General features: G+C 35.9%; 1 protein-coding gene across 5 annotated transcripts in view; it reads right to left on the bottom strand.

Annotated features, from left to right (window-relative positions):
* The window catches only part of DGKH (diacylglycerol kinase eta), a 153,816-nt gene that overhangs the window by 27,025 nt on the left and 100,382 nt on the right, over window positions 1-26,409 (bottom strand). For all 5 annotated transcript variants that reach the window (XM_030272026.4, XM_030272033.4, XM_030272050.4 and 2 more), the window contains 16 exons: window positions 25,023-25,129; window positions 23,805-23,930; window positions 22,580-22,682; window positions 20,739-20,901; window positions 18,288-18,396; window positions 17,844-17,983; window positions 16,173-16,257; window positions 13,647-13,732; window positions 12,105-12,204; window positions 10,624-10,897; window positions 10,043-10,171; window positions 6,515-6,649; window positions 4,609-4,726; window positions 4,064-4,174; window positions 3,808-3,904; window positions 1,332-1,439 (listed from right to left, as the gene is read on the bottom strand). In XM_030272026.4, the coding sequence (XP_030127886.4) occupies window positions 1,332-1,439; window positions 3,808-3,904; window positions 4,064-4,174; window positions 4,609-4,726; window positions 6,515-6,649; window positions 10,043-10,171; window positions 10,624-10,897; window positions 12,105-12,204; window positions 13,647-13,732; window positions 16,173-16,257; window positions 17,844-17,983; window positions 18,288-18,396; window positions 20,739-20,901; window positions 22,580-22,682; window positions 23,805-23,930; window positions 25,023-25,129 (1,991 nt within the window). The remainder of the gene's footprint in view (window positions 1-1,331; window positions 1,440-3,807; window positions 3,905-4,063; window positions 4,175-4,608; window positions 4,727-6,514; window positions 6,650-10,042; window positions 10,172-10,623; window positions 10,898-12,104; window positions 12,205-13,646; window positions 13,733-16,172; window positions 16,258-17,843; window positions 17,984-18,287; window positions 18,397-20,738; window positions 20,902-22,579; window positions 22,683-23,804; window positions 23,931-25,022; window positions 25,130-26,409) is intronic.

Genomic DNA, 26,409 nt, shown 5'->3' with positions numbered 1-26,409 from the left:
TATCACTCTGCTGGCACATCTGCTCGCTAGAAGACTAATATCAGTAAAAATGCTCCATGACACACACATTTGCTGTATACCAGTATAAAAGCTGGGACAGATCTTCTCTCTCACTGAGGCAGTACCGGGAGAAAAAAACCTCCTGAACAAGTGCTGAGGAAATGTTAGAGCAGCTTTCAAGTTCTGACTATGAACATGGACTATATATAAAAGCTTTAGGTAAACATTGCCAAATATAAACAGAATTTCAATCCTCTGACATATAACAAAAATAAGAAAAGAACATTAAAATATGTCTAAATTTCTTTTTTTACTTTTACATATGTATATATATGTGTGCACATATATAAAACATATATATACATATGCAATTATATATGTATTATATAAATGTGCAATTTTATATAATAAATATTACAACACATTCTATTACGTTACATATGTTATATATAGGTATGTTTGTATGTATGCATTAAAAATGAAAGGATAAAAAGTCACAAGAAACGTACAACCTTTTGGCAAAAGAATCCTGGATTGTCTACATGAAAATCACAAGCCAGTTCGCAAGTACAGTTTTAGGTGATTCAGACATCACACACTAAATCAGGACATGCAGATTAGGATAATTTGCAAGTAATTACAGTTGGTGCACTGTGAGTGAAGTGGGTAGGGGCAGTAACAGGCTGTAAGGCATGTAAAGAACCTTATGGTGAAATGTTTCCTAGGAGTTGAAAGAAAGAAGGGGGAAAAGGTACCTGAAAGTATTTTAAAGGTTCATTGAAAATAATATCTAAAAATGAGTTTACTACCCCCACTAAATTATCAATCACTATATGCATTAGTCTTCACTTTCTGAATCCCCATCCCTCACAGCAAAGCTGTTTGAAGAACAGGAGGAAAATTAAGGTGCAAACTTAATGTCTACCTTGCTTGTTGGTAAACTATAGAAAACAGAAATAATCTATGCTTTGAGAAACCTTATTTACAGGCATCTGTAAAACAATATAGAGATAAATTACTTGTGCCTCTCTTTATAAAATTAATTTCTAAAAATAACCATAGAGCCATTTAAAAACAAAATCATTATGCTTTATTATGAACATTTTGCTGAAATGGACATAACAGAAGACAATGGACAGTAAAAATTCATGGAATATATTTTCAATTAAAAAAACCAGCAAGACAATAGAGTTTGAACTGAAACATCCTCCTCAAATAAGAGTTATTATCCAAACTACATACTACTACTATTAAAATCAAGTGAGAAGAGCAGTTCATTATATTTCTTGCTGGTTTTGCCCAGAAAGTTAAGTCTATTTAATACTACTTACATCATCTTCTTTGGTTCCACCCCAGAAATTAGTCCCACCAGCATAGCTGGGAATGTTTAGCACAGCTATACCCTGCAGGCTTGGAAGGGGGATGTACTGTCCATCACACTGTAAGGGATAAAAGCTCCTTCAGTACATAAATAATACAATAGAGGTAATTAGTAAAGAGTAATTTTTAGCACATGAAGCTCCAACAGAGCTACCTCCATGCACTGAAGCGCCTCTAAAACAAACCTCTTCTTTCCAATCTTAGCACTGACTTTTGCAGAGGTGAAAAATATGTAGATCTACATGCTGCATTACCTACAGCAGTGGTTTTTTCACATCCCTTTTATGAAATTTCTCATGCACTTTGACCTTGGTCTGTCCATCAAGGATTAAAAATCTTTTTGCAGTAAGGTAACCAATCTCCCTGAGTGCACACAGTAAGATTGCCAAGGACATTACAAAAAGATTCATTTATACATTCAGGAACCAATCTTCCATCCTATACCAGCATTCCCAAAATTGCAATTGCGACTTGTTATTTAGTCAAATCCATTTAAGCTAGGGGGGGAGTGAGTGTCAAGAATATCCAGGAATATTTCTGGCATAGCCACAAACATGTGGTTAGCTGTCAGTGTTTGCATGTATTGTTGACTGCCTGCAAGAATAACTTCACTCTCATCCCAGAAGTGCAAAGACAAATCTAGGACTGACCCCACAGGTGTCACCCTGGCTGTAGATGGGAGTTGTTGATTTTGCAGTAAGAGGTAGCTCTTATTTCCGACCATCCAGTCTCCTTCTTACTGCTTTACCTCAAAAATAAGCAACTCTTATGTCCTGCTCAACATGATCATGACATGGCATCAATCTTACTTTTGGCCAAGAGTAAGTTTACGGACATCAGTGAAATCACTCTTGACTTACAGCAGTACAACTGCCTGCAGGGGGATGCACAGTGATCTCAAACCATTCCACTGGGAGTCAAAAGTGCAGCCCTGCAGCAGTGCCACAGGCATGGAATTGAAGCAAGTTAGAAACACAAGACCCAGGTGTCACTTTATGGATCATGAAGTTGCAGGTCAAGCTGCCTTTAATGAAGATGGCTAGATGACTGCACATTAACAGTCCACAGAAAGATCTTAAAATTATACAAATGAAAAAGAAAATCTAAAGAAATAAGGACAAAATCTGTAGCATCTTTATCAGGAGGAGAAAGAGATGCAAAATATTTCCAGAATGTGCTTAGTGCTATCTTTTTGTGATTTAATCTTAGCAGAAAGACAGAATGTAACATTTTAATCAAGATGTGTCAGTATCCAAAATACGGTGTGATATCAATAGATGCTGCATAGCAAAATAGATTTGTATTACAGCAGAAGTCTGCTTCTAGTGCCTGAATATGCAGACATATGCAAGACAACAGTAAATGTGAAATTTTTATTTGCTGACTTACTTACAGGAATATTAAAAAAAAAATTATGGAAAGGTCAGCAATATTATTGAATCTTATTTGAATCCAGTTCAAAAGATCCTTAAATTAGAATTCTATGTGCAGTATACATAACATTCTCTCTTGGCATTATATTTGCTAACTACTGCATAATTCCTTGATAATTACTCAATCCTTAGCTAACAGCAATCTGCCACTACCAGACAAAATCCTCCTAAATCTCAGAGTGAGAAGAGCTCCAGTAACATAAAATTATTCTTTCAACTTAAAAAGTTACCCTCATATAAATATCATAAACTTCTATATGAAATAGTTAGCATGAAATAAAAAGTATATATGTTCTCTGTCAAAATCCACCTTAGATATTCTTTAGGTGAAAAGAACAGTAACCATCCTGTAGTCTTTTTCTGTATTTGGGAATCATTTATATCACCTTTAAGTTCCCATGTCGAAGACAGATTTTACGTTAGAACTTAAAAGCCAAAAAATAACTATGTTTAGACATGGATTTCGTTGTTGCTTTGATAATATTTGCTTTTTTTTGTGTGAATACTAGAGAAAGTCTCTACTGACGTAGCTGGGCTTCTTGTGATGCATATTCAGAATCCCCTCTCTTTTGACAGTAATATTTTACTATTTGCGTGCTCTTCCTATATGTGTAGCTTTTAGATACTTTTAATTGAACCTGAAGGATTAAGACTCCTTATCTTTTTTCTTCTCTTTATTTTATAGTCATTTCTGTGGTTGACCTTAAGACCTGGTCTATCTTTGATACAGAAAACATTAAGAAATATATCCCACCTACAAAATTTATTATCATTTTTCAACACAATAATTACAAAAACATAATTTTGTGATCTTAAAGTACTGAAATTTTACTCAAAAACATGACTTGGAAGACCAGCTTTTACACAGCACATCTTTACACAGTGCCTTTGAGGTCAGCTTGGGTTGATGTAAGAACGATAACAGGTTTCAAAAATAAACACTAATTCTTCACTGAACATTGAGCAAGCAGCTCTCTCCATAAATAAAATTTACCTCAAGTTGAACTTTTTGTTCTAAGTTCTTGTAAGTTCTCTGTAATAGCTCTTTTGTGCCAAGAACTCCATACCACATCATGTTTTTCGTCCGACTTCTGAAAGCAGGCAAAACAAGATTCGCATATTGACATACACACATTATTGTGTCTTGTATTTGTAAAAAAAACAAATTAAGAAATTCATATAAAGGGGTAAAGGGAAAAGAAAAGAGTGGAAACATCTTGGCTCTGTTATTGACAGAGTAATTACATTACCTGCATTTTTCAGGGTGCTCTTCTCGCTTGTTATTAAATTCTAGTGAAATTTTTGCATCTAACCCAATTCCAAAGTAGTTGTTCATGACACATTTTTCTGAATATCCCTCCCTGTTAGAGGCAAAGAGAAAATCAGGTGTACATTTGTACAGAACCTGGATATGCAAACATCTTGGACCAAAATTGTGATTGGTCACAGAACAGAATAAGAACTAAGATCCTGCAAGAGATCTTTCCTCTAAATCTTCCTCAGTAAACTGGTTTGGGCTGGAAAATCCAGCTCTAAATGGTTAGCATCCTCCTCCTCCAGTTGAGCAAGGGATAAGTGAGCAAATGTTTCCCCTTATTTTCAGCTGCTGCAAAAAAAATTGCACTGCTCATTAACTAACCCAGTACAACCCCACGTTTTCAGACATTGAGGACTACTGCCAACGATGGCAAACAAGAACTTCATAATGAAAAAAAAATAAGAGACTACAAAAATGTAATAAGGATGCCCTTAGGGAAAGCAAAATAGTACATTTAGAAAAAAAAATATTTCTTACAAGGAATCTGGATCCGGGTCAATAAACGGCGTAGCACCAAATGGATCGATGTTTGCTAGCAACATTTTGCTAATAATTGAACTTCCTGCAATGGAAGCAGCTAGACCAGCCCTTAAACCTGATTAGAAAAGAAAAAAAAAAAAAAAAAAAGCAACAAAACAAGACAGAAAGAAAATAATAAAAAAAAAATTGTATTTGATAAATAGACAAACATATAATATAAGCCACATTCTGAGAAACAAAATTTATTAAATCTGTACAGGGAAAGATTGTGATTCTATCTCAATTTTTACTACACCTGATTTATCTTTTCAGGTCTTTGGCTTTCTTAAGCAGAAAGGCAACTATGCTGCATTGTGGTGTCTCTCTCAGGTACCACCATGGAGAAAGAAAAAAAACCAAAAAAATTTAGGGTTTCAGGCCAACACTTACTGGCTGGTATAGTAACCAAATGGGTGACCTAACATCCAAAAAGACTGCTAGAGCTTTTCATTCAGTTTAATCTTCATCTCCTAACTGTCCATGATTTTTCTTTTGTCCTATCCTTTGGAAGAATACATAAGGAATATTCTTACCATTTTTACAACTGGCAGAGCCATAGTTTAACTTAATTTGTGAAAAGATCATGGCCTCAACATGCCTACTTCGACTAGTATCAATTTTACTCTACAAAATACTCTGTAATGCATGCAAACAAAGCAAAGTACTAACAGCTTTCACTTAAATTTGCCTAAAGAAAAAACTAAGCTTGGTTCCACCATGTTTTAGCTATACTAATAAAGTTAATTAAAACAGAGTTTTACTAGTGCTCTCTAGTATTAATTCCATTTGTAGCAGAACAGATGATTTTTCATCTGTCAATTGAATTTAGGTAAGAACAGATTTTTTTCCAACTGTTTTACAGAGAAGCTTTGTGTGGTTTCAGTTATACACTTCCAGAGAGATATCCACAGACAGTTCTTATTCAGAGGGTTGAAATTTACACAGCTTTGTCCCTCAGCCTCTTCACCCTAATGCATTGATTAGGATAAATGATAGAAGAATTTGGGGGTACCTGTGGATGAAAAATTGGATGTGACCTGGCAATGTGAGCTTGTGGCCCAGAAAGTCAAACATGCCCTGGGCTGCATCCAAAGTAGCACGTCCAGCAGGGCGAGGGAGGGGATTCTGCCCCTCTCCTCTGCTCTGGTGACACCCCACCTGCAGTGCTGCATCCAGCTCTGGGCTCCCCAATATAAGAAGGACATGGACCTGCTGGAACAAGTCCACTGAGGGCCCTAAAGGTGATCAAAGGGCTGGAGCACGTCTCCTGTGAAGACAGGCTGAGAGAGCTAGGTTGCTCAGCCTGGAGAGGAGAAGGCCCCAGGGAGAATTTATTGTGCCCTTTCAAAATATAGAGCAGGTTTTTACAAGAAAGATTGAGACCTTTCACCAGGGCCTGCAATGACAGGAGAAAGGGCAGTGGATTTAAACTCAAATAGGGTAGGTTTAGATTGGACAAAAGGAGGAAAATGTTTGGGATGAGGGTAATGAGACACGGGAATCGGTTGCCAAGAGAAGCTGTATAAGCCCCACCACTGCAAGCATCCAAGGTCAGGCTGAATGCTTTTCTGAGCAACCTGACCTAGTGAAAGGTGTCAATGCCCATGACAGAGCACTGTACTAGATCATCTTTAGAGGTCTCTTCCAACCCTAACCACTTGGCAGTTCTATGATCCTGAGTATTACTTTTCACCCTCCGGAATCAAATGCAACACTTCTGCCACTTCTGGTGTTGTGCCAAATGATCAGAAATATTCTACATTTTTATGCATTTTCTCCTATACAGTATCACACAAAGATGTGTATGTCAGTTCAAATGAATTCAGGGCATGAAATAAAAGTCATTATTTGACAGCAAGCTTACCTGGGCAGATAATCCTCGTGTTAAGTACTGGGAGGTTTTCCTTGCTTGCTGCCAAAGCTGAAGCAGAGAAAGAACCTGTCTGAGAATGGATACCTCGGCTTGTACGTCTGTCAGGAGATCTTGGTGCAGTTTTAGCTGTGCAGAAAAAACAGAAGTAAGAACACTAATTAGACCTATTACGACATTACCAATACATAATTTTTACAGCCCTGAAAATACATCAGAAGCATTAATTTAATCTCATACCACTCCATGACAAAAGTCCTTCCTCCTCACACCACAGTTTTTCTTCTAAATACAATAAGAAAACTCAGAAACAGATCAAGTGACAAACAGTAGATAGAATGAGCAAGTGTGCATGGCATTTCACATGACGAATTCCTAACTTATACTTTAAGCTACCAGCAGAAGTATTATATATATTAAATGCAAATATGTTAATAGAATGTATTATATCTATCTTAAAATGCAACAGTATTTAACACTGCAGTAAGCTTCTGATAAACATATTACTGAAATAATTAAATTTAAACTTAGATTTCATCTATGTTTACTTATAAGTATACACATATTATACAGTATATTATCATTTATAACAATTTTAATATAGGTAGTTCCATGGCCTGTAGGTTAGAAAATATACCTCAACACCTACACTATTTTCTTCAATCAGTTAAAATGGGCCCATGCTTCCATCAGATGCTGAAAAAAATCACAGAAAAATCTGACATTTTTATTTACAGCCAAACTAAAAACTGCAAGGAAAGGGAAAAAAGCCATGTTCACCTTTGTCTTCTGCATTTAGAGAGATTGTGGGGGGCATCAGTTTTCCATCATTGTTTTTCACAGAAAAACTCAGAAAACAAACAAACCAGCAATTTCCCCAAATAATTAACTTCTTTATTAAAATTCTTTGGAGGCTGGATCAGTGAAACCTTGACAGGTATCAATGTTTAGTAGCTGTATTTGACAAAGGCTCAGGAAAAGGAAAGGGAAGAAAATCAAGGGGAAAGAGAATATATTCACAAAGAGTAACTGGAAGCTCAGTGAGGCCAGTTATCCTTTGGCTGCCTCTGGAGGTGACAAAGAAGGATCGGCTTTGCAGAGGGCTGACCTCGGGTGCAGTCATTTACTTTCCTGGCAGAACTGGTTTCATGCCGCCTCAGAGAATATACCAGTGCCTGCTTCAGCCTGAGGAAGTTAATCTTTGTGCAATTCACCCCCATCAGACATACCCAGAAACCGGTACCCCAAGGAAAAAGTTTAGGTATTACCAAATGCTTTGTTAGAGCATTTCCATGTGCATGTAGAAAACTCTCGCACAACAGATGGTCACAGACAGACACTTCTTGGCTATCTGTGCTCCAAATTATCTCACATTTTAAAACTACTTCAGCTTAGGACAACACCAAACTTTACCATCTGAAGAAGCTCAGAACAAAAAAATTAAATTATTTCAAGATAATGTGATTTTTCCTCTCAAAAGATGAAAACTAATACAGCAAAAATAGATTTACTAGGACTAGCACCAAGACAACAGCAGGGAAACAGCACCAGGAGTGTGGTGGGAAGCATAGAATGCATCCTTTTCAGTGGCAGGAGTGAGACAAATCAGGTCATGTCAATCATAACTTAGCCTAAGAGTAAGATGGGTGTACTGTATGAAGATACCAATGGAAAGAAAATGTTGAGTGGGAAAATCTAGAGACAAAAGGAATAACTAGAAGAAGGGTTTAGACATTGTGTTCACATCATTTCAGGCCAGGATTTGTCCACTGACGGGGATTTTTTAAAGTGATGATAATCTAACATAGAACTGTAAGTAGAATGGCAAATTCTTCACTTTCTTGAATCCATGAGTAAGATGACACACCTTTCTGAATGACTTGCTGAAGTCAAACAGAAATTATTATACGCAGGACAAGGAAAAGTGGGTAAATTTTTCTGGATTGTTTTATATTAAAGGACTGACCAAGTGGACTAAAAGTCATCTCCTTCTGACTTTAAGAGCTGCACAACAGCCATAGCAGTTTTCACAAAATGCTACAACATTGCATGGTAGCAATACAACACATTGATTTGTATAAATGCATGAGAAAATACTGTAATAATGTGAAAAAAAAAGGGAATAAAAACAGCATTAAATGTTTAGAACAAAACAACAAAATATTTAGATGAATGTATTAACATAAGAAAAAACATTATCTTCATCAAATGACCAGGAAGATCCTTGGAAGGTAAAATATAATACTCAGGAGAAAATTTACATTCATTTTTCATAATACTACTGAAAAATTCACAACACTGTTCACACAGTCTGTTCTCTGTACTTGCAACCAAGGCAGTTGTATTAAATAGGAAAATCAGCAGAGCAGCTGTTCTTTATTTGACAGATGAGACTCACGGGAATAACTGCAATAAAGATAAACTTTTGCTGTGAATGCTCTGATAAAAACAACAGAGCCCTAATGAGTAAAACTGATGTTTCAGTGCAGATAATTGAATTCATGTTCCATGCTTTGTCCCTAAACATCTATCGTCCAGTGACAGCATTAATATGCACTCTATTCCACACACATAAGAATAATACAGCTCCCCATTAGATGCAGAAATTATACCATCAAGAAACAAGGAGTTCAATAAATTTCTAGACCTCAATATCTTTATTATACAGTTATGGCAGTAGGATTGGATCATTTGTAGGGCTAGCATCCTCTATCAGCTGCTACTGAAAAGGGACAACCAAAAGGCATTGATTCCTATACCTAAGAGAAAATAAAACTGACCAGTGAAGAGACAATCACTGGAGAAAGCCTGATGTGTTTCTGGAGAAAACATGAGATCCTGGGTCAACAGCCCAGTGTCTCATTTCCAAAGTAGGACTTACAGACACAGGCAGCAGCTTCACAGCAGAGCCTTGTGAGGACAATTTTTGAGGATTTTAGTGTGGGTTGGGGTGAAAAAAGGAGATGCAAATCCCAAAATACTTCTCTCATTTTAACCCAAGAAGTTGCTCACCAAGTATCTAGAGGATGAACTTTGATACCTACCAACTACCATTGTTTCTCTATGACTCACAGATCATCTTGTGGCCTCACCAGTAGTGTGTCACTGTCCATTTTGATAATATGGAAAAGACTGAAATTTCCACTGCTAAGATGCAGCTTTCCAAAAATTTCTACGTAGATTGAGAATCTCAGTCTACAACTGAGACATGCTATTACCACCATCACCGAGGCTCTAGTCTTTGCTCAGGTTCATGTAAAAAGGTGAGTGTAAACACTGGATTAAATTCAGGCACTTCTCTCCCTAATAAGTGCCTTCTCAGCTTTGTAAATGCATTCCAAAAGACTGTTTATCTATTATTTCCCACATTTTCCACTTAACTTTTATTTGTTCAAATCTATTAGAATTTGTGATTAGTTTCCAGTAAAACAGGATGTAGTATTTTTAATTACGGAAATAACTATGCTCCAAATACAACTAAAAGGAGATGGAATATTTCTATTTCATTCCTAAATTACTCACTTGAAGGAGACTCAAGTTCCTTTGTATCTTCCTCTTTTTCCTCTTCTTTGGATTCATCCAATTCTTTGCTGTACTCTACTGGAGACTGGTTCACTTGTTCTTCACTATGAGCATTCTGCTCATCCACAACTGTTATTAAGAGAAAAGACAAAGTTTCAAGGATTCTAAAGAAAAACTGAATACATTGAAATCAGCACTTTTTTGTAGCTTTTAGTTTTAAAATATCAACAAAAGATTTCTACTGTCAATTCAATGAAAAAAATTCTTTAAAATTCTTCAAAAAAAATTCTTTACCAGCTGATAAAGATTTGCTGTCATTTTGTGGAGGCTAATAGTTAAAAGAAATGCTTCTTATATGTGCACACACATATACAGATAAGTAGTCACACCTGCAGAGTCAACAACATTCAAACAAGCTGCATTTCTTTTCCTTGCAGCTTGTAATAAGCACATAATTTTATCTATGTAAGAATATAGGAATCAAATTTTATAATAAAAACTTATTCCAGTTAGACAAACAAACAGACATCATTATCCTATCCTATTCTACCAGTCTGGATCAAAATGTTGCTGATGTGCACCTTTTTCTGCTTGTTCAATGATCTGCCTCACAGCCTTCTTTAAGCTGTTTGCTCGGAGCATTAACTGTTGCCTTGGTTTGAAGAGCTTCTGGGAAGACTTTGAGACACACTCTGCTAATTGCTCTTTACTTTCAGACAAGGATTCTTCACTTGAGAACTCCTCTGGTTCTTCTTCCACAATGGGGGAAGCAATGCCTGGGAGAATGGGAGCAGCCTGGGCTTCTGTGTGAAGAGCCTGGAGCAATAGGTCCAGCTTTTCATTTAGCTCTGAGCACTAAGACAAAGTGGAAAAGGCACACACACAGTAAAAGAAGTTCCACAGTGAACATGTGAATATTTTCAGGAAATACAGTACTAGATTACATTTGAAACTGCAGGTGTCGTTAGTGCCTATATAATTCCTTGTGCAAAATCCAAAACAAGGTTCAGTGTTTCAGAATATCAGATTATGAGTGGGTCTGCACGGGCTTTTTGCAGACCCTGTGACATTCAATCAGATTAGAACAATTATAATACAAACCCCCTACACTTAGATTCAAAAAATACTCCATGCTAAACTCAGCCTGCCCCATAATTGTATGGATTGCATCCTACCCTTCTCCCAATGACTTGCAGCACAGAAAACCACCAGAGGTTTGCCCATACATGTTTTTTCAGGACCCCAATTTTGAGAGGTATCTATCAGCTGTTAGACTGAGACACATGGGGTTTTTTTTGCAATACAACTGTATATTTTAGCAAGTGAGTTGTCACAGAGCAAGTGGCTCAATCCAGAATCAGACTCTGTCAAATGCCTCTCCCCAAGACTAAGTAACTGTTCTCTCTAGGTACACAGGAAAAGAAAGGATTTTCTGTGCCTAAGAGAAAGAAAACACTCTCTGGCCTTGGAACAGTTAAAAACTAATTTTCTAAAATGTGCACCGGATAGAAACATGAACCACAAACTGCCACTTAGCAAGTACATTTTCTGACTCTGGATTGCCAAGGATTTTGTTTTCTTCTTTTCTTTTCAGCTCATGTAAATTTTGTATCTCATACCAAATCCTTCTGTTGTTTTCTTTCCCAATGTTTTTGCAATATGAGCTCTGTATTTTGCAGCTTAAACCACTATTTTTAACATTGTGGTCTGTCTCCCCTTCATTCTTGCAGCATACTCTTCATTATCCCATTGTTTTCCTGTAGCTAACTTAATCCCTAGAAGTATAACTAATGCAAAAAGAAATCCTTTTCTCTCTGTGTATGCTACCATGAACTTTATCCTTTATGAAGAAAGAAAGTGTAAACAGTTTAAAGAGATCTCAGAGTTTAAAGGTGGTTTGGAAATAATTAACTGTATGCAATAAAAAGAGAAGAATTTTGAACTCATTGGTTGAAATGAAAGCCAAGCTGGGCATTCTAGAGCAATGTGAAAATTAAACATCCATGAGCTATAAACTTTAAGAACCCAACAACTTTAAACCTGAATGTAGTCATAGTCTTACTTTAATGGCCATGGCATCAGCTTCCTCCGCATTTTCCATTGGTTTTTCGTAAGTCTTCCCTATTTTGGCAACAAAATCCTTTACAGTTTCACATAATATTCTTCAGGTAAAAAAAAGTAGAGGGAAGAAATCAAATGAAATTAAATATATATGTTTTGAATATTAAATTCTTATGGCAATTTATTTATATGTACACTCCTATGAATCATTCTTATTGGAAACTGAACTCCATGATCATACTTGCAAATCAGATGACACTGTTTTCCATAGCTTCCAAAATTGAACTGATAAGCTCTAAAAGCTTATCAGCTTTTTCACTTAACCCTTGGCACACTTTGTATCTCAGCCTCTTATCTGAAATAAACATGACTGATTTTATCGACTCCCTTGCTTGTATACCTTCCCTAGGAGAAGACTTAGCAAACTTGCATTCCCTTTGGTAACTTCAAACACAGTCTTGCAAATTCACATGCAAAGTTGGAATTGAAAAATGATGGAGAAAATCTACTGACTTTAAGGAAGCTCTTCTTAGATGAAAGCATATGGCCACACACATCCCATTGCACAGCTCATGCTTTTGAAGCATATCTGCACAAATTACAGTGGCTGCAACAAATTTTCACTGTGTAAATCCAAAAAAGACTTGATTCTTGCTAATGGTTCTTGGTTCTTGTTACTGGTTCTTAGTCAATGCAGACAGACAGCAAACTTACTAATGAGGTGAGGATAATTACTTACTACTGTTAATTTTGTTGTATTTTTTTGATAAATTAAACAGATTTAACAAGGTACAGCACCAATTTAGAATCTGGAGTTAATAATATCCTGCAGTTTAATCTTCTACATGTGCTATGTATAGTTTAAAAATAAAATTCTGCTAGCTTGCTTTCATGAGAAAAAAAAAGATGTGATGACATCCAGAGGTATTTTTGAAGATTCTATGACTGGTCTTTTGCATATTGCAAAACATAAGATTTTTTTTTTCATAGAGAAGGTATACACAGAACAGTTGTGATTTCAGATGATGTCCATGATTCATCAAATTTCTCTCATTTCAAAATGTTTCAGTTTGGGGAAAAAAATCCCATTAATGTCCTAGATCAGTATTGATTGAACTAAGGGCTACAACAAAGCTACCTAAGCTAAAGCCCTGCTTCACACTGGTGAAATTGTTTATCCTCTAAATATATGCTTTACAAAAAATAGCCAGAAGAAATGCAGCGTGAAGTACTTCCCATCTATGCATTAGTAACAGTAAGTTTTGTATTTAAGCCGTGCACTGATTTGGAATGATTTAACATCATTTTATATAGATATTGTGGGATTACTTTTTAAATTTAGTATTAAGCCATCCATTACAACTGTACCATCTAAAAATTTCACAGAAAAGAACATCCACTCTAAAATATATAAATCAAGATATATTAAGCCAAACCAGTTGGACATCCATAAGAAAATCAGGCTTAGACAGAATGCTATTATGGTGATGATGTTACACAAGGAATTTATCCCCCACATTGTACATAAAACTGATTGGCTCACTTGGCAGATGATATGACAACGGAATGCTGATCAGAATTGAGAATTTTTGCAAGATGAGCAGCAACTGAATCCTCATAAGCAGATATCTGAAAATAGAGAGAAAAGAAACTTCAATTTCCACACATTCCAGCAGTTTAACACCAAGTAGTGAGTTTAAACACCTCAAAAATAGCAGGATTTCCATTTCACATCTAACACAAGACCAATTGTCTGACAACAAAGATTCTATGCACATACTGTATTTTTTGTATCAGATATTTAATATTCAAAGTTAGACTGCATCTGAGAACTTGATTCACAGTTCTTTTCCTCCGTAAAGAAAACAGTAAGTTATTTCTAGGCTAAAATCAGTCTGTGACGAAGAAAAGAACCTACCTTCTCAGATTTATAACAACCTACATTTTTATAACCTAATATTTTTTACTTCTAAATTAAGCAAAGCTTTCCTCAAACAAATTGCTCAATAAGAACAAGTCTAAAGTTTGCAGTTATAATCTGGAATTTTCACTTTATTGTCAGGTGGGCTCTCACTTCCCAAGAACTATAACTTACAAAGACTGTCAAACTGGTATAATGTTATCAAAACCAGTCCTCAAGGAGCAAACCATTTAGGGCTTATTCTTTGCAAGAATATTAAAAATGACAAATTACAAAATACTCAGGAACTGGAGTACTGGATCAAAAATGCATCTTTACACATCATATCCTATCTCAAAATAGCTCTGGATCCAATCCTCAATTTTAAAAGAAAATTCTAACAAAATTCCAAATCCAAAGCTAAAAATAAATGCAGTTCTGACAGCTCTATTTAAGAATCTCTTGAAACCTCTTAGCATGTTTTGCCTTTGATTTTGAGCAGGCAGATACACCACTTCATTTTTTTTCTCCTAAAACCCACCCTTCATTGTAGGACTCTGACATTGAATCAGTTTTCATTCCAAAGGAGAAAACAAAACATATGCATCTGATCTGTAAGAATGAACTACTGTTTTTCAAACATCAGTACAAGATTTCTGGAAACCAAGTGGAATTAATCTCCTGAAACAGCAGGAGGAATGAAAGGGAAAAAGAAAATAATCAAATATGTACTTCTATTTGCTTTTCAAACTGTGGTATAATCCAACACCTACTATAAGGTTAATTATTATTTTTTCAGAAATAGCCTAACTCAGTAAAAAATGTAAAAAACCCCATTAAAAAGGAGATTTAACAGGGTAATCAAAAGCAAATGGTTTTGTCCAACTCAAGTATTGACAGATAATATGGCCTACAGAATACATTTTCCAAAAAAACAGTTTTATATGAGCAAGCAGTTCCTTCCATTTGCAGAAGGGGCTAAAAAAGTTTCAAAGCCAGAAATAACTGGAACAAAATGATGATGAAGACACACTTGAAAATTTTAACTCTCTTGAAAAATTAGAGGCAATAAAGCCTTAATCTGCATTGCTGACACCAGAAGCAGAGCTGTGTGCAAAGCAACCCCCTTAAAAATTCCAGCCTTTTTGCATCTCTATATCCAGCAATCCATCAAAGGTTATAACCTCCTTGCCAATTAAAAGAGCCTGAATTATTAAATTGTTCAAGAGACTGCTGATTAATTATGGCTTCTCAAGTATTTTTGAGCTACAGTTGATATGCATTAACTTTCTTGGGAATATATTATTTTCTCATTTTCAGTCAGACTTTTCATGCCAATTAATTTGATTAAAGCATCTCCCTCTCTCAGAATTGAAATCTTATCAGATAGTATAAGCACAAATCTAGTCTGGAAGACAGACTTAGCTTGTCTTTGATGATGCTTAGGATTTTGAACTCTCTCAATGAACAAAGAGAAAGTTGGGTGATATCACCTGATCAGACTCCGGCTGCAAAACACTTCTCTCTTTCTTTAGGAATACAACCCTTGCCTCCAAAATGCTGGGGGCTTTTTCTCAATGCTTAATCCAAACTCAACATAGCAGTCATTTGCTTTTATGTATTAAAGAAATGTATTATAATTATTTATGTATATTATCATAGTATATATATATTATTGTACAGTAACATAGCTGTAAATTATATACACAATAATACTATTATATATACAATTATGCTGTGTATACACAATTATATACACAATTATACTACTATATAAAAAATTATATATTATATATACACTCATATATAAGAATTATCTAAAATATATAGTAATATTATATTTCATAATAATATGACATTAGATTACATTCTTGTTTAACATGTTTTAAATTAATTTTCTAATACATATTAAAATATACATATATATTCAGGAAGAAATTTTTCAGATAGCTTTTCTAGAAACTCCTTACCTTCATTCCTCCTAGGAAAATAATATAGAACTGAAAATCTTACTTACTTGAGATACACAGCAAGAAAAGGCCTTAATTCATTTCAGTTAGCAGATCACAAAACATCTGTTTTTCACACAAATGCTTCAATTATGGCTATTGTCACCCCAGAAGCTCCAAGTTAAATACACAAAACAACAAAACAAAAGTAAAAGTGCACCTGGCACTCCTCTGATTCTTCTGCAGTCACAGGAAGAATAGAAGGCTTTGCTGGTAATTTCAGTTCATATGACATTATACTCCACCTGATAGAAACATAAGTTTCCAGTCTTAGTTTTACACTCTCTCCATTATACTAACAAAAAGAAAATTCACTGTCATACCACAGAATAGCTACGTATAAAAAAAAAGCTAGTTTAATTTGTAGCTGTAAACTATATGGGTGAAATAATTACAGAGATTAAAGAGATAATAAATTAGAGATTAAAGGTAATAATTTGTTTTATTACTCAGATTATTTTTTAGTGATTTGATTGTCAGCCTCATCTGTGAAAATCTCATGGGACATTCAATATAAGGAATAAAGATTTTCCGGAAAAAAACATTCACATTATAAAAGAATTTGTGTAAACATACAGCAGAAGTCAAAGGAAACTAGACATCTTCCTAGAGAAAATCTTTAACATGACATTAGCTTTCCTTCTCAACTAGAGGAGGCAGGCATGAAAACAAAGCAAATGATAAAGTGTCTTCTTTGATGTATATATATATTTTTTGTGTGGTACAGGACAGCACTTGACAGCACAGACAGTATGAAACCACTAATAGCAACAACATCCTTCAAAGCCGGCTGAAAAGAGCAAGTAATCATTGGAGATGGGCCTTGGGAGCAAGTCTACTGAAATTAGACCAAAACATGAAACAGAGTGTTTCTTCACTACAGAAAAAGGGAAATATGATTTAAGCTACAAGTTTTTCAGAATCTGAGGATCAGTAATAAGCATTTCTGTACATACTTTGCAATCAAGTAAAGCAATCAAGCAGTCTGCAGAAAAGCTTAAAATATAAAAAAGGCTTTTTTTTCTATTTCATTAAAATAACCTAAAGTAAAACCCCTTATGATGACACTCAAGTGTTTGGAACTAGAGCAAGGAAAGAGACACACATGAAAGAAAGGAATAGCATAAGAAATACTCCTCTCAGAAGCAGTGCTAGACTTCCATTGGAACAACACAGCTATCATAATCTCTGGTTTTTTGGTTTTTTTTTTAATGGGAATTGCTGCCTTCCTTTATGGATGAAAATTATATGAAACAAGAAGTGGGAAGATCTCATTTTTTTTACTAAGAAACAGCCTCAAACAGAAATATTAGTCATGGGTCTAATTAGCTCAGCATCTTATGAACAGCTGACGGCTCAGGAAAGGGTGAAAGCACACAAGGTGAGTTTTCCTCACATTCAAGGACAGAGAGCTCAGGTGTTTTCTAAATAAAGATGTCACCATTAATGGTGTTTAATAAGCATACATGGAGCCCCTAAAATTGCTCAAATCAGTTTTGAATCTAAATAATTTCTTAATGCTCACAACTTCTTGTAACAGCCAGTTATGCAGCTCCTTCAGTCATGCAATAAGCTGTCAACTTTCAAACATATGTGGACAGCACACTTCCCAGTCCCATCAACCACTCATCCCTCTGACTCTTTAGTTTAAAAAGCAGCATAAAGAGCTGTCCCCATCACAACTGCAGCTTCCTTCATGATTAAGACCTGCACTCATAAAAGCAAACCCGCTGAAAACCAAGTCTCCAAGATGGATTTTAGGCCATCAGAAACCCAAATAAATACAATTTAAATCTCATAGTAAGTGATGCATATGCACATTTAGGTTTACCTGTCTAACATTTTTGTGCTGGCTCGTTCTAGTTTTTCCAAAATCTGAGGAAGTTGTGTATCATCATCACAGGATCCTCCCCAACCAAGGACACGGGCAAGGTCATTTCCAGTACCAAGGGGTAACACTCCTAACTGACACTGAAACACAACACAGGAACAAATCTACTATTAAAAACTAGAAAGAAAATACAATTGGTTACAAATGTTTGTTATTTCAATCAACAAATGTTCATTTCATAGCTGATGTCTAAAGCCTGTAAATCAAATTGTGCTATTCTGCTAAAACTTGTCCAATTTATAAAAGTGAAAACTTTCATTAAACAGTAACTATTGATTTTGCTCCATACACAGAGATACAACAAAAAACCAAGTCAAGGAAAAGGTAAGCACACAAAATTAAGCCTAGTCAGTCTAGGCAAGGAAAGTAAATATGCACACTTGCCTGCTTGTGCAAACTGAGCTTATCAATTTCTGACAAGACCCAACCCACGCTTCCATCGCCACCACACACAAGAATCCTGAAGTTGTCAAACTTCTGAAATAACCGCAAACTGCAGAGAAAATGCAGAGCTAGTTACATCCATTAGCAAGAGAGCAGTGACATTCATTAGCAAGAAAATATTGTGCACAGCACCTTTATGATCCTTTTATTGTTGTGGGGTATGGGGATACAACCATCTATTTAATTAACCTATCTGCAGCCCATCTGTCGCTGCATGTTCCACTTATACTGATGTTTCTGATAAATAACATGCCAATTTATTCTTTAAAAAAAATCCCTTGATATTGTTTTCAGGATTTTATAAGTCTGATTTTATTAATATTAAAAAACAAAAATTTAAGTAATAAAATTGCAACTGCTCCATGCTTCTCACTTCAGCCAGAAGCATAATGCACCACTGGGGATTTTTCTCAAGAAGAGGGTAAGACACAATGACAGGATGTGCCCCACAATATAAGTGGGCTTTTGTGGCCACAGGGCTAACTAAATGTAACTAAAGGACCATTGAGAGCAATTCTTAAACATAAGGAGATCATAACACTATACGACAAATAATACAAGTATTTAATATTATATCCTTAAAGCCATATGCTGCTTTCACTGCCTATTGCTCTTCCTCCTGTTCTCTGACTTTTAACACCTCCATGGATAGTACAGAAAAGGAGGACAAGAGAGACAGAAAATGCAAAAAGGTAAGACAGAGGAAAAGGAAATGAGATGTGAAGAAGCAGGCAAAAGGTAAAAAAACAAGAGGGACTTAAACTAAAAAAAAAAAAAAAAAAAAAAAAAGGTTGGAAAGTATAAACTCTTAAAATACTAATAACAAAGATATTTATTTTTAGTGCATGTTATTTTCCAGAATATGTATAATTTCTGAACCATTTCTAAAAAGCAACATATCAAGATCACAAATTTTTGAAGTACATACCTATTCAGAACAAAAGAAGCAGATATTTAAGGGGAAAAAATGTTGATACCAGAGCAATTTATCCTATCCTGAGAAAAAGGAGAAAACCCCTAGAAATACACTGTCTCATAGCATGCACTTCTGGTTTTTAGATCAACTAGAAAAAAAGAAAGCATCAGTGTGGCCTGATGGACTACCTGCTAAGGACCTCTCCTTGGAAACTGTTTGGGAGAAGTACTTAAAAGCACCCAACATGAACTGAAATTTCTGTGCAAAATCAAAGTGAGCCACCTCAGTCATGGTAGAGCTAGATGAAGGGAGAAAACTTGCAAACATATTTTTTAGGTTGTCTCCTTTCAAAGACTGTCTAATCATTTAAGACAAATGTTACATGTCATAATTACATGAACAAAATGCTAGCTAAAAGTGACTTGGATTCAGCTCAGATTATCAGGGTTATGATGAAAAGAATATTACAACTTAGAGTTAATATGATGCCTCCATAACACAGTACTATTTGTTATAATCCACAGCTGTAATCAATTATATTTGTATTATTTAAGCGTTGTTTGAACTGATTTCTTGTGGATTTGCTTCATCTACTTTTTTTCATTAAGTATAATTCTGCAACTTTAGGAGTACAAAAATTAGTGCTTCTAGTTGCTATAACTGATATTATTAGGCCACTTAACCACATCACTATATCTGAGTGGAATTGAGTTAGGCAACAGAAATATGGGCATGAATTTTATCTTAATGAATGTGCAAAGATGATTGAGTTGAGGCCACCACTATGCAAATTTCATTGCTATCTCTCCAACAATCAACCCTTAGATTTTGGGGAGCCTGGTGGTTTTAATTGTGATTTTGATCCAAATTCTTTGGGATGGTCATTTTCTTGACTATTTGCATATGTTGCATAAAACATATTTTTGGTTTACTTTTCAGATGAAAAATTTTTCATGTACTTGTCTGTTAACCCACTGCAGACCCCGCTGCTGACATTTGTGTTCAGAATTTTAAAAGATACAGAGCATTTAAACAATAGTCTTATTCCACAGCTACACACAAAAAGGTCAGAGGAATATCAGAATTATGCATGTGAAATGGAAGAAAAGAACCTGGGCAACTGTGCAAAAGGCAAAATCAAAGTTCCTGTGATACAGGAAAACATCTGAACATCTGTAACAGTTTTGAGCCTTACCAGTTAACAGAAATCAAAGCTGGCCGAGCACTTTTGGTTTTGAATTTTTGAGCCTTCTAGAAGGAAATTGTTATCCTACAAACCCTTCATGCACTGGAATTTATTTTGAAACTCTGCTGTCTCTTAGATTTTAATTAGGAAGCCAGAGTAGATATTGGTGATGGAATTATAGCAACAAGGGGATATAACAAGGGGATATATCAAGCAAGGGAACACAACACTATACTTTGCACCTAATTCCCTTGTGGAAAGGCTTGCTCAAGGTTTCCAAGGTCATTACCCTAAGTGAGGTCCTCCATTCATTAAATCGAAGACCTGAGCTGGATTTAACGACTGTTTGAATCGACGAAGAAACTTTACTCCCTGATTGTCTCCACTCTTTGAGTTAACAAAAACTAAAAGAGGACTGGCACAGGATGGCGGGCATGTGGCTTTCCAGAAACCTGTAAACATAGTTAGAAAGAATGAAATAAATAAGGTTTCCTAATATGAACAACACAAAAAGAAATCATGGGAAAGAGGAAGATAGGGATGAAGGACAAAAGGAGTACATTTTTTCATGCAAAATGTAAATGCTAAACTGAGTATTAGTCCTGCAAAGAAAACATAATTGCATAAGATTTACCAATTATTTTTTGTTTGTTTCTGGTATTTTCAGTGCCTATATTTAGTAAAATCCTGAAGACAATAGCTTTATTGTTTTTCAAGTGCTATTAACCTTTTAAAATACTTATGAAGTCTCATTTTCATAGATTATTAACACATAATTGAATATATATATTTCAGTTACAAGTGTTTGGTTTTCAATCTTATTTTGCTTTAACTTTACTGGATTGAACTGGATCATTCATGTCTGTATGAGCTTTTTAAGAGTACTCACAGATTTTAAAAGTTACTTGTACTCAGTTCCTCCCAGGCAAGACTTCCCATAGGAGCCTTTTTTCAGACTAAAATTATACTATTCAGTATAACAGAATCACTGAACAACAGAAGACCTTCAGCTGTGATTCAAAGCTTATTAAGGCCAGTGCAGGTCTTAACTAATTACAGCAGGCTCTCCACAAGGTCTTTAGTCAGAAGCACTAATGGACACTGTTGTCACTAACATGACCAGTCCAGGGAGGTAATGGTTTCCCAGCAACACTCCAAAACCAGACAGCATATGTATAGGTTTTGACATTTGTCTCCGGCAGGATTAAAATGATTACGTTGTTTTCAATTACTAAAAAAAATACTAAATCTACAAATAAAAAAATTCATTAAGGGATGCTAATTTAATTCCACATTATCATAATGTCTAATTTCAAATAAGGTTTGATTAATTAATTTAAATGCCAAGAAAACTAATTTCACATATTGAACAATCTTCCTAGCATGAGCAATAAATGACAGCATGATGTCTAAGACACCACAAAGCAAATAAATAGAGTGAATACATATAGCATACACAATCACTTCTGCTAACTTCATGTAACAAAATTCATTTAATTGCATTCAAGATGTTGGTCTACTTTACCATTGACACAAACTATAAAATTTTGTGATACTTCTTTTTTAAATCCAGTCTCTGCCTTGAAGTGCCATCTCCCACTGTTGATGTGTCTCTATCCTGGACCATCAAAAAGCATCTCTGTGTTTTGAGCATTTGCTGGGTTTTATCTGTGCATTGCAGGATTTTTACACTGCTTATCTTTAAAAAAAAATAAATTAGAGAAGCTATGGAAGCAATTCCTCCCTTAAGCCGGTAAAGTAGTTGTTGGATCTGAGCTGTTCAGCTAACTTATCTCTGCATAATGCAAAATTATCCAAAATTTGAGAAGTCACAGGAGTGGTGTATGCCAGGCTGGCATCAGCCCTCTTCATCTGAGGACTCCGATCATTCACTTGAAATTTTTCTAAGGGTCATAAGTAAAATGGAAGTAAATTTCTGCTGGGGCAACTTTAAAAAACGTGACAGTTGAATAACTCTCTAAAAACCTGCACAGAAAATTATACTTCTCTCTAAATTTGCAGACAGCATTCACCTGCTCAGCAGAAGGATTTTAGCCTTGTTTATTTGCATGGATCTCAATGGCACTGGCAGGCCAGAGGTACCACTGAACACACTACAGTACTACGTACCATCGGAGTCTATACTGTTAAGTGCTGTTGGAGGGATGATCGATACCTTACATTGGCCAAGTGGACATTTACGAGGGTACAGATCTTTACAGGCTGTGTGAACCTACAAAAGAGACAAAAAATTGTTTTCCTTCAGTGGAATTTTGAGGTGAAAATACAACTATGTAACAAAAATGGACTCATATTTAATATTTAGGTGTGGAGGGAAAAGGAGTGAGACTAGGAAAAACCCCAAGTGTTCAACCACAGAGCCTTGTTACTAATTCAACACAACATTCTTTTGGAGAGCTTCAGCTACCCCTATAGCAGATAAGATTCATCAGTTCAAGGGAATCACTTGCCCTCATCCACAAGGAAGGAAGAAGCAAGCTCCCAGCATCTGTGTTGATGACAGCAGGCAAAACAATAGCTCTGAACCTGCCTGGTCCACCGGGGCCATTCTGGAAGACATATCTGCATTAAAACTAGCACATCTACCAAGCCAGACCCATCTCCCAAAGCTAGGTCACATAAACTCCATATTGCAAAGGCCTTTTCCACAGACATTGGAAAGAGAGATGCATGCAGAGGTGGTAGCATTTCATCTAAATTTCAAGTTACCTCTGGAGATGCCAATCATTTTCTATGGCTCATTCACAGAACCTTGGACATCTATATGCCAGAAGCTTCAACAATAAATAAACTACTGACTTGCATAAGAAACTCATCTTTTTAGACAAGTGGATATAATTCAGAGAAAATTATATATTGAGGAAACACCAGTAGTGAGTTAGAGAATTTCAATCAGCAACCTACAGATTGCCCTGAAGAAGAGAAAGTCAAGATTTTGCACTAATAAACACATTACTACATTAATATTAATAAATATGAATATAACATATTATTAAAAGAATAACAGAGCAATAGCTACAATAAAAAATACCAGGAAGTAACATATGATTATTATGCGTAAGGAACAGGCACCTGAACATTCAGTTAACAGCTAGAAGAAAGCAGAGAAATGACAACACCTATTACAGAAAAGCTGCATCTGTGAGTGTATTTGAAATTGATTGTGCAAATAGGATGGCCATCAGAAATTCTGAATGCTAGAGAGACCTGAGTTTGCAGAAGCTGCCTTCTTCTACTTAATCCAAAAGCAGGTTGTGGAATAACAAACAAAAATAATGGCAAGCACTAAAGCTATTGAACTGCGAGATGCTTGGATGTGGCTCAGCACACCTACCATAGCTTTACACCAAAGGCACTTCCAATCTTGCAGGCGTAGAACACTGCCACAAGTCTTGTCGCAGACTGCACATTTGGCACTGACGGGTAGGTTTCCCTCTAACCACTGGTGAGGCATAGCTATCTGTGGAGAAGGAGTCATTAGAGTTAAGTACCCAGAAAGAGAAATTAAAAGCTTTTGTCTCAATATAGGTGGATTTAAACTATTTGTCACAGCTGTATCCTTTCATCAAAGAAAAAGGTACGCTGGTCAGCCAGGATAAGGGACACTGATGCTCAGAAGGCAACTGCAAAGAACGGACCACTCTGGTGTTCCACATACTAGGCAGAAAACATGACACGAAGAAGGGAGACCTGTCTCACTCATGGTAGCAATAAACCATAACACGGCAGGGTAATTAAGTCCAGAGACTCTATCATACTAAAAAGTTCCCACACAGTTACATTGAGTACATGACAGAAACCAATTAAAAATACCTGAAATTCATAAGAATAGGCAGGACAGCAGAATTCCTCTGTCGCTTCACTTAACTGCTCACCATGGCTGGTAAGTCATGGCTCTCTAAACAGTCCCAAATGCAGTGCAAAGCTTTACTCAGCGCACTCTTTGTCCCATTAATACCATGGGCAACTCAGGACACTCAGGTGTTCAATTTAGTACCAGCCTTCTAAGAAGAAGCTTCACACCAGTGTTTCATACACAGCTGTGTTTGTAAAAAATAGTCCACTTATCACAGTCAACCTCTCCAAAGCTTCTTTTGTTTCTCCTTCTAATTTTAAAATTCCTGCTTTCATCACCAAAATCCCCTCCCAATTCAGTGAATTCCAAACGGGCCTCCTGGGGAACTGCTCCAGGAAAAGAGGACAAAAATACATTGCCAAAACAGCATGGTAACAGTGTAAAATACCACCTTCGCTTAAGAGCAGTAGGAACTGCTGGGAGCAATTCTCCAGCTGCAGAGTTTCTCTGCATGTGGCCTTTAAAACCTTGTAATACATCTGCAATCTAGTGCCCACAGTTGCTAGACTTGTGAGATAGGAATGCAACTTTTGTTCTAAATACCACGTTAATCTTTGAACAGTGTTCAGGAAAATAGCCACCTACCATTAACTTCAATGGGTCACATGGCAATATTTCTGTGGTTGGGCTTTTTTTTTTCCCCTAAAGAAGAAACAGCTTTGGAAAATACTGTAATATCATATGAGTAGTACTTACACCATCTTCATCTTCAATGATGTCTTTTCCAATTGAGGCTAATGTAGTCCATTTGCAGTTATTTGTTGCTCGTACAGCACATCTTTTATGTGCTTTAAACTTACATACTGCAAGACACAGATAAACATATATATCCTGTGTTATTTGCTGTATTTCAGTGATACACACCTTTTTAAAAAATTAAACACAGATATCCCATAAAATAGCCAAGTACATGTCACTTAGTGTTGCAACCATGGCACAGAACAACTAAAAGAAAATTCAGTTTATAATTTCTCCAGGTTTAACTCTTTAACTGTTTAGCTGTGGCCCATGCTAAATGTGCCCTGAAGCCCACATTAGATCCCATTTTTTCACATGTGAGGTACAATATATCTTTAATTATGGGTTTGCCTTTTCCATTCCTCTGGTAACATGACTCAGATATCCAACTCAAATTTGTAGGAAGTCATGGGAGACGGTTTTACAAAAGTATTTTGAATCAGGAGCTCTGTTTCTATGCTCAAAAGATGCCTTTGGGGCACCATGCTGGGCCTACTTTTCTCAGAACATGAGAAAGTGAAGGGTTTACATGGTGATATTTTTATTCAGGATACTGGGAATTACAATTTTTTCCAGGAGCCTATATCACACCAAGAAGACTCTTACTTGGTATTGCAATCTTTTTGAGAAGTCTGCTAGTTGGAATACCCAGCACAAGTGTGTAATTAGACAGACATTCTGACAACCTAAAAACTATTTGAATTTTGTTAACTCAATTAATATGCCTAGCTAATAATACCATATTAGACCAAACAGACTGGCGCACCCAAACCATGGGTAATTCTTCTACTGGAAGTCCATGATGTAATTCTATTTAGAGTGCATTATATAAATTATTTTGGCAAAGACCATTAAAGGTTTATGAGAACTAGCCAGTAGATCAGAAGTAGTAGTCTCTTTTCAAACAAATATTTGACAGGAAATTATCAAGGCTTTGGCCCATCGCTTATCTACCATTAAAAAACATTAAGCCGTGGTACAAAATGTCTTGTGAATAATAAATTTTCCATTTTAATTCCACTGATCCATTGCCAGATCAATTTAAAAAGTGAATTGAGACTATGTAAGCAACATCTGAGTTTGAGAGCAATCCTCACTATTCTGGGAGATGTCTGAAAGTAAGTGTTCAGCTCTCACTCTTTTACTTTCTAGAAAGAAAGAGAAGGAAAGAAAACAAAGAAGTTTCATTGCTTTTACAGTAACTTTCCCAGTCATTTCAAAAAGCAGCATTCATATAATCATAGAATTATTTGGATTGAAAGAGACATTTAAAGATAATTTAGTTCCAGCTCCCCCTGCTGTGGACTGGAGCACCTTTTATTAGACCAGGTTGCTCAGAGCTCCA

Source organism: Taeniopygia guttata, chromosome 1, assembly GCF_048771995.1.
Source record: "Taeniopygia guttata chromosome 1, bTaeGut7.mat, whole genome shotgun sequence".
Classification (NCBI taxonomy): domain Eukaryota; kingdom Metazoa; phylum Chordata; class Aves; order Passeriformes; family Estrildidae; genus Taeniopygia; species Taeniopygia guttata.
This window is presented reverse-complemented; position numbering and strand designations above follow the sequence as displayed.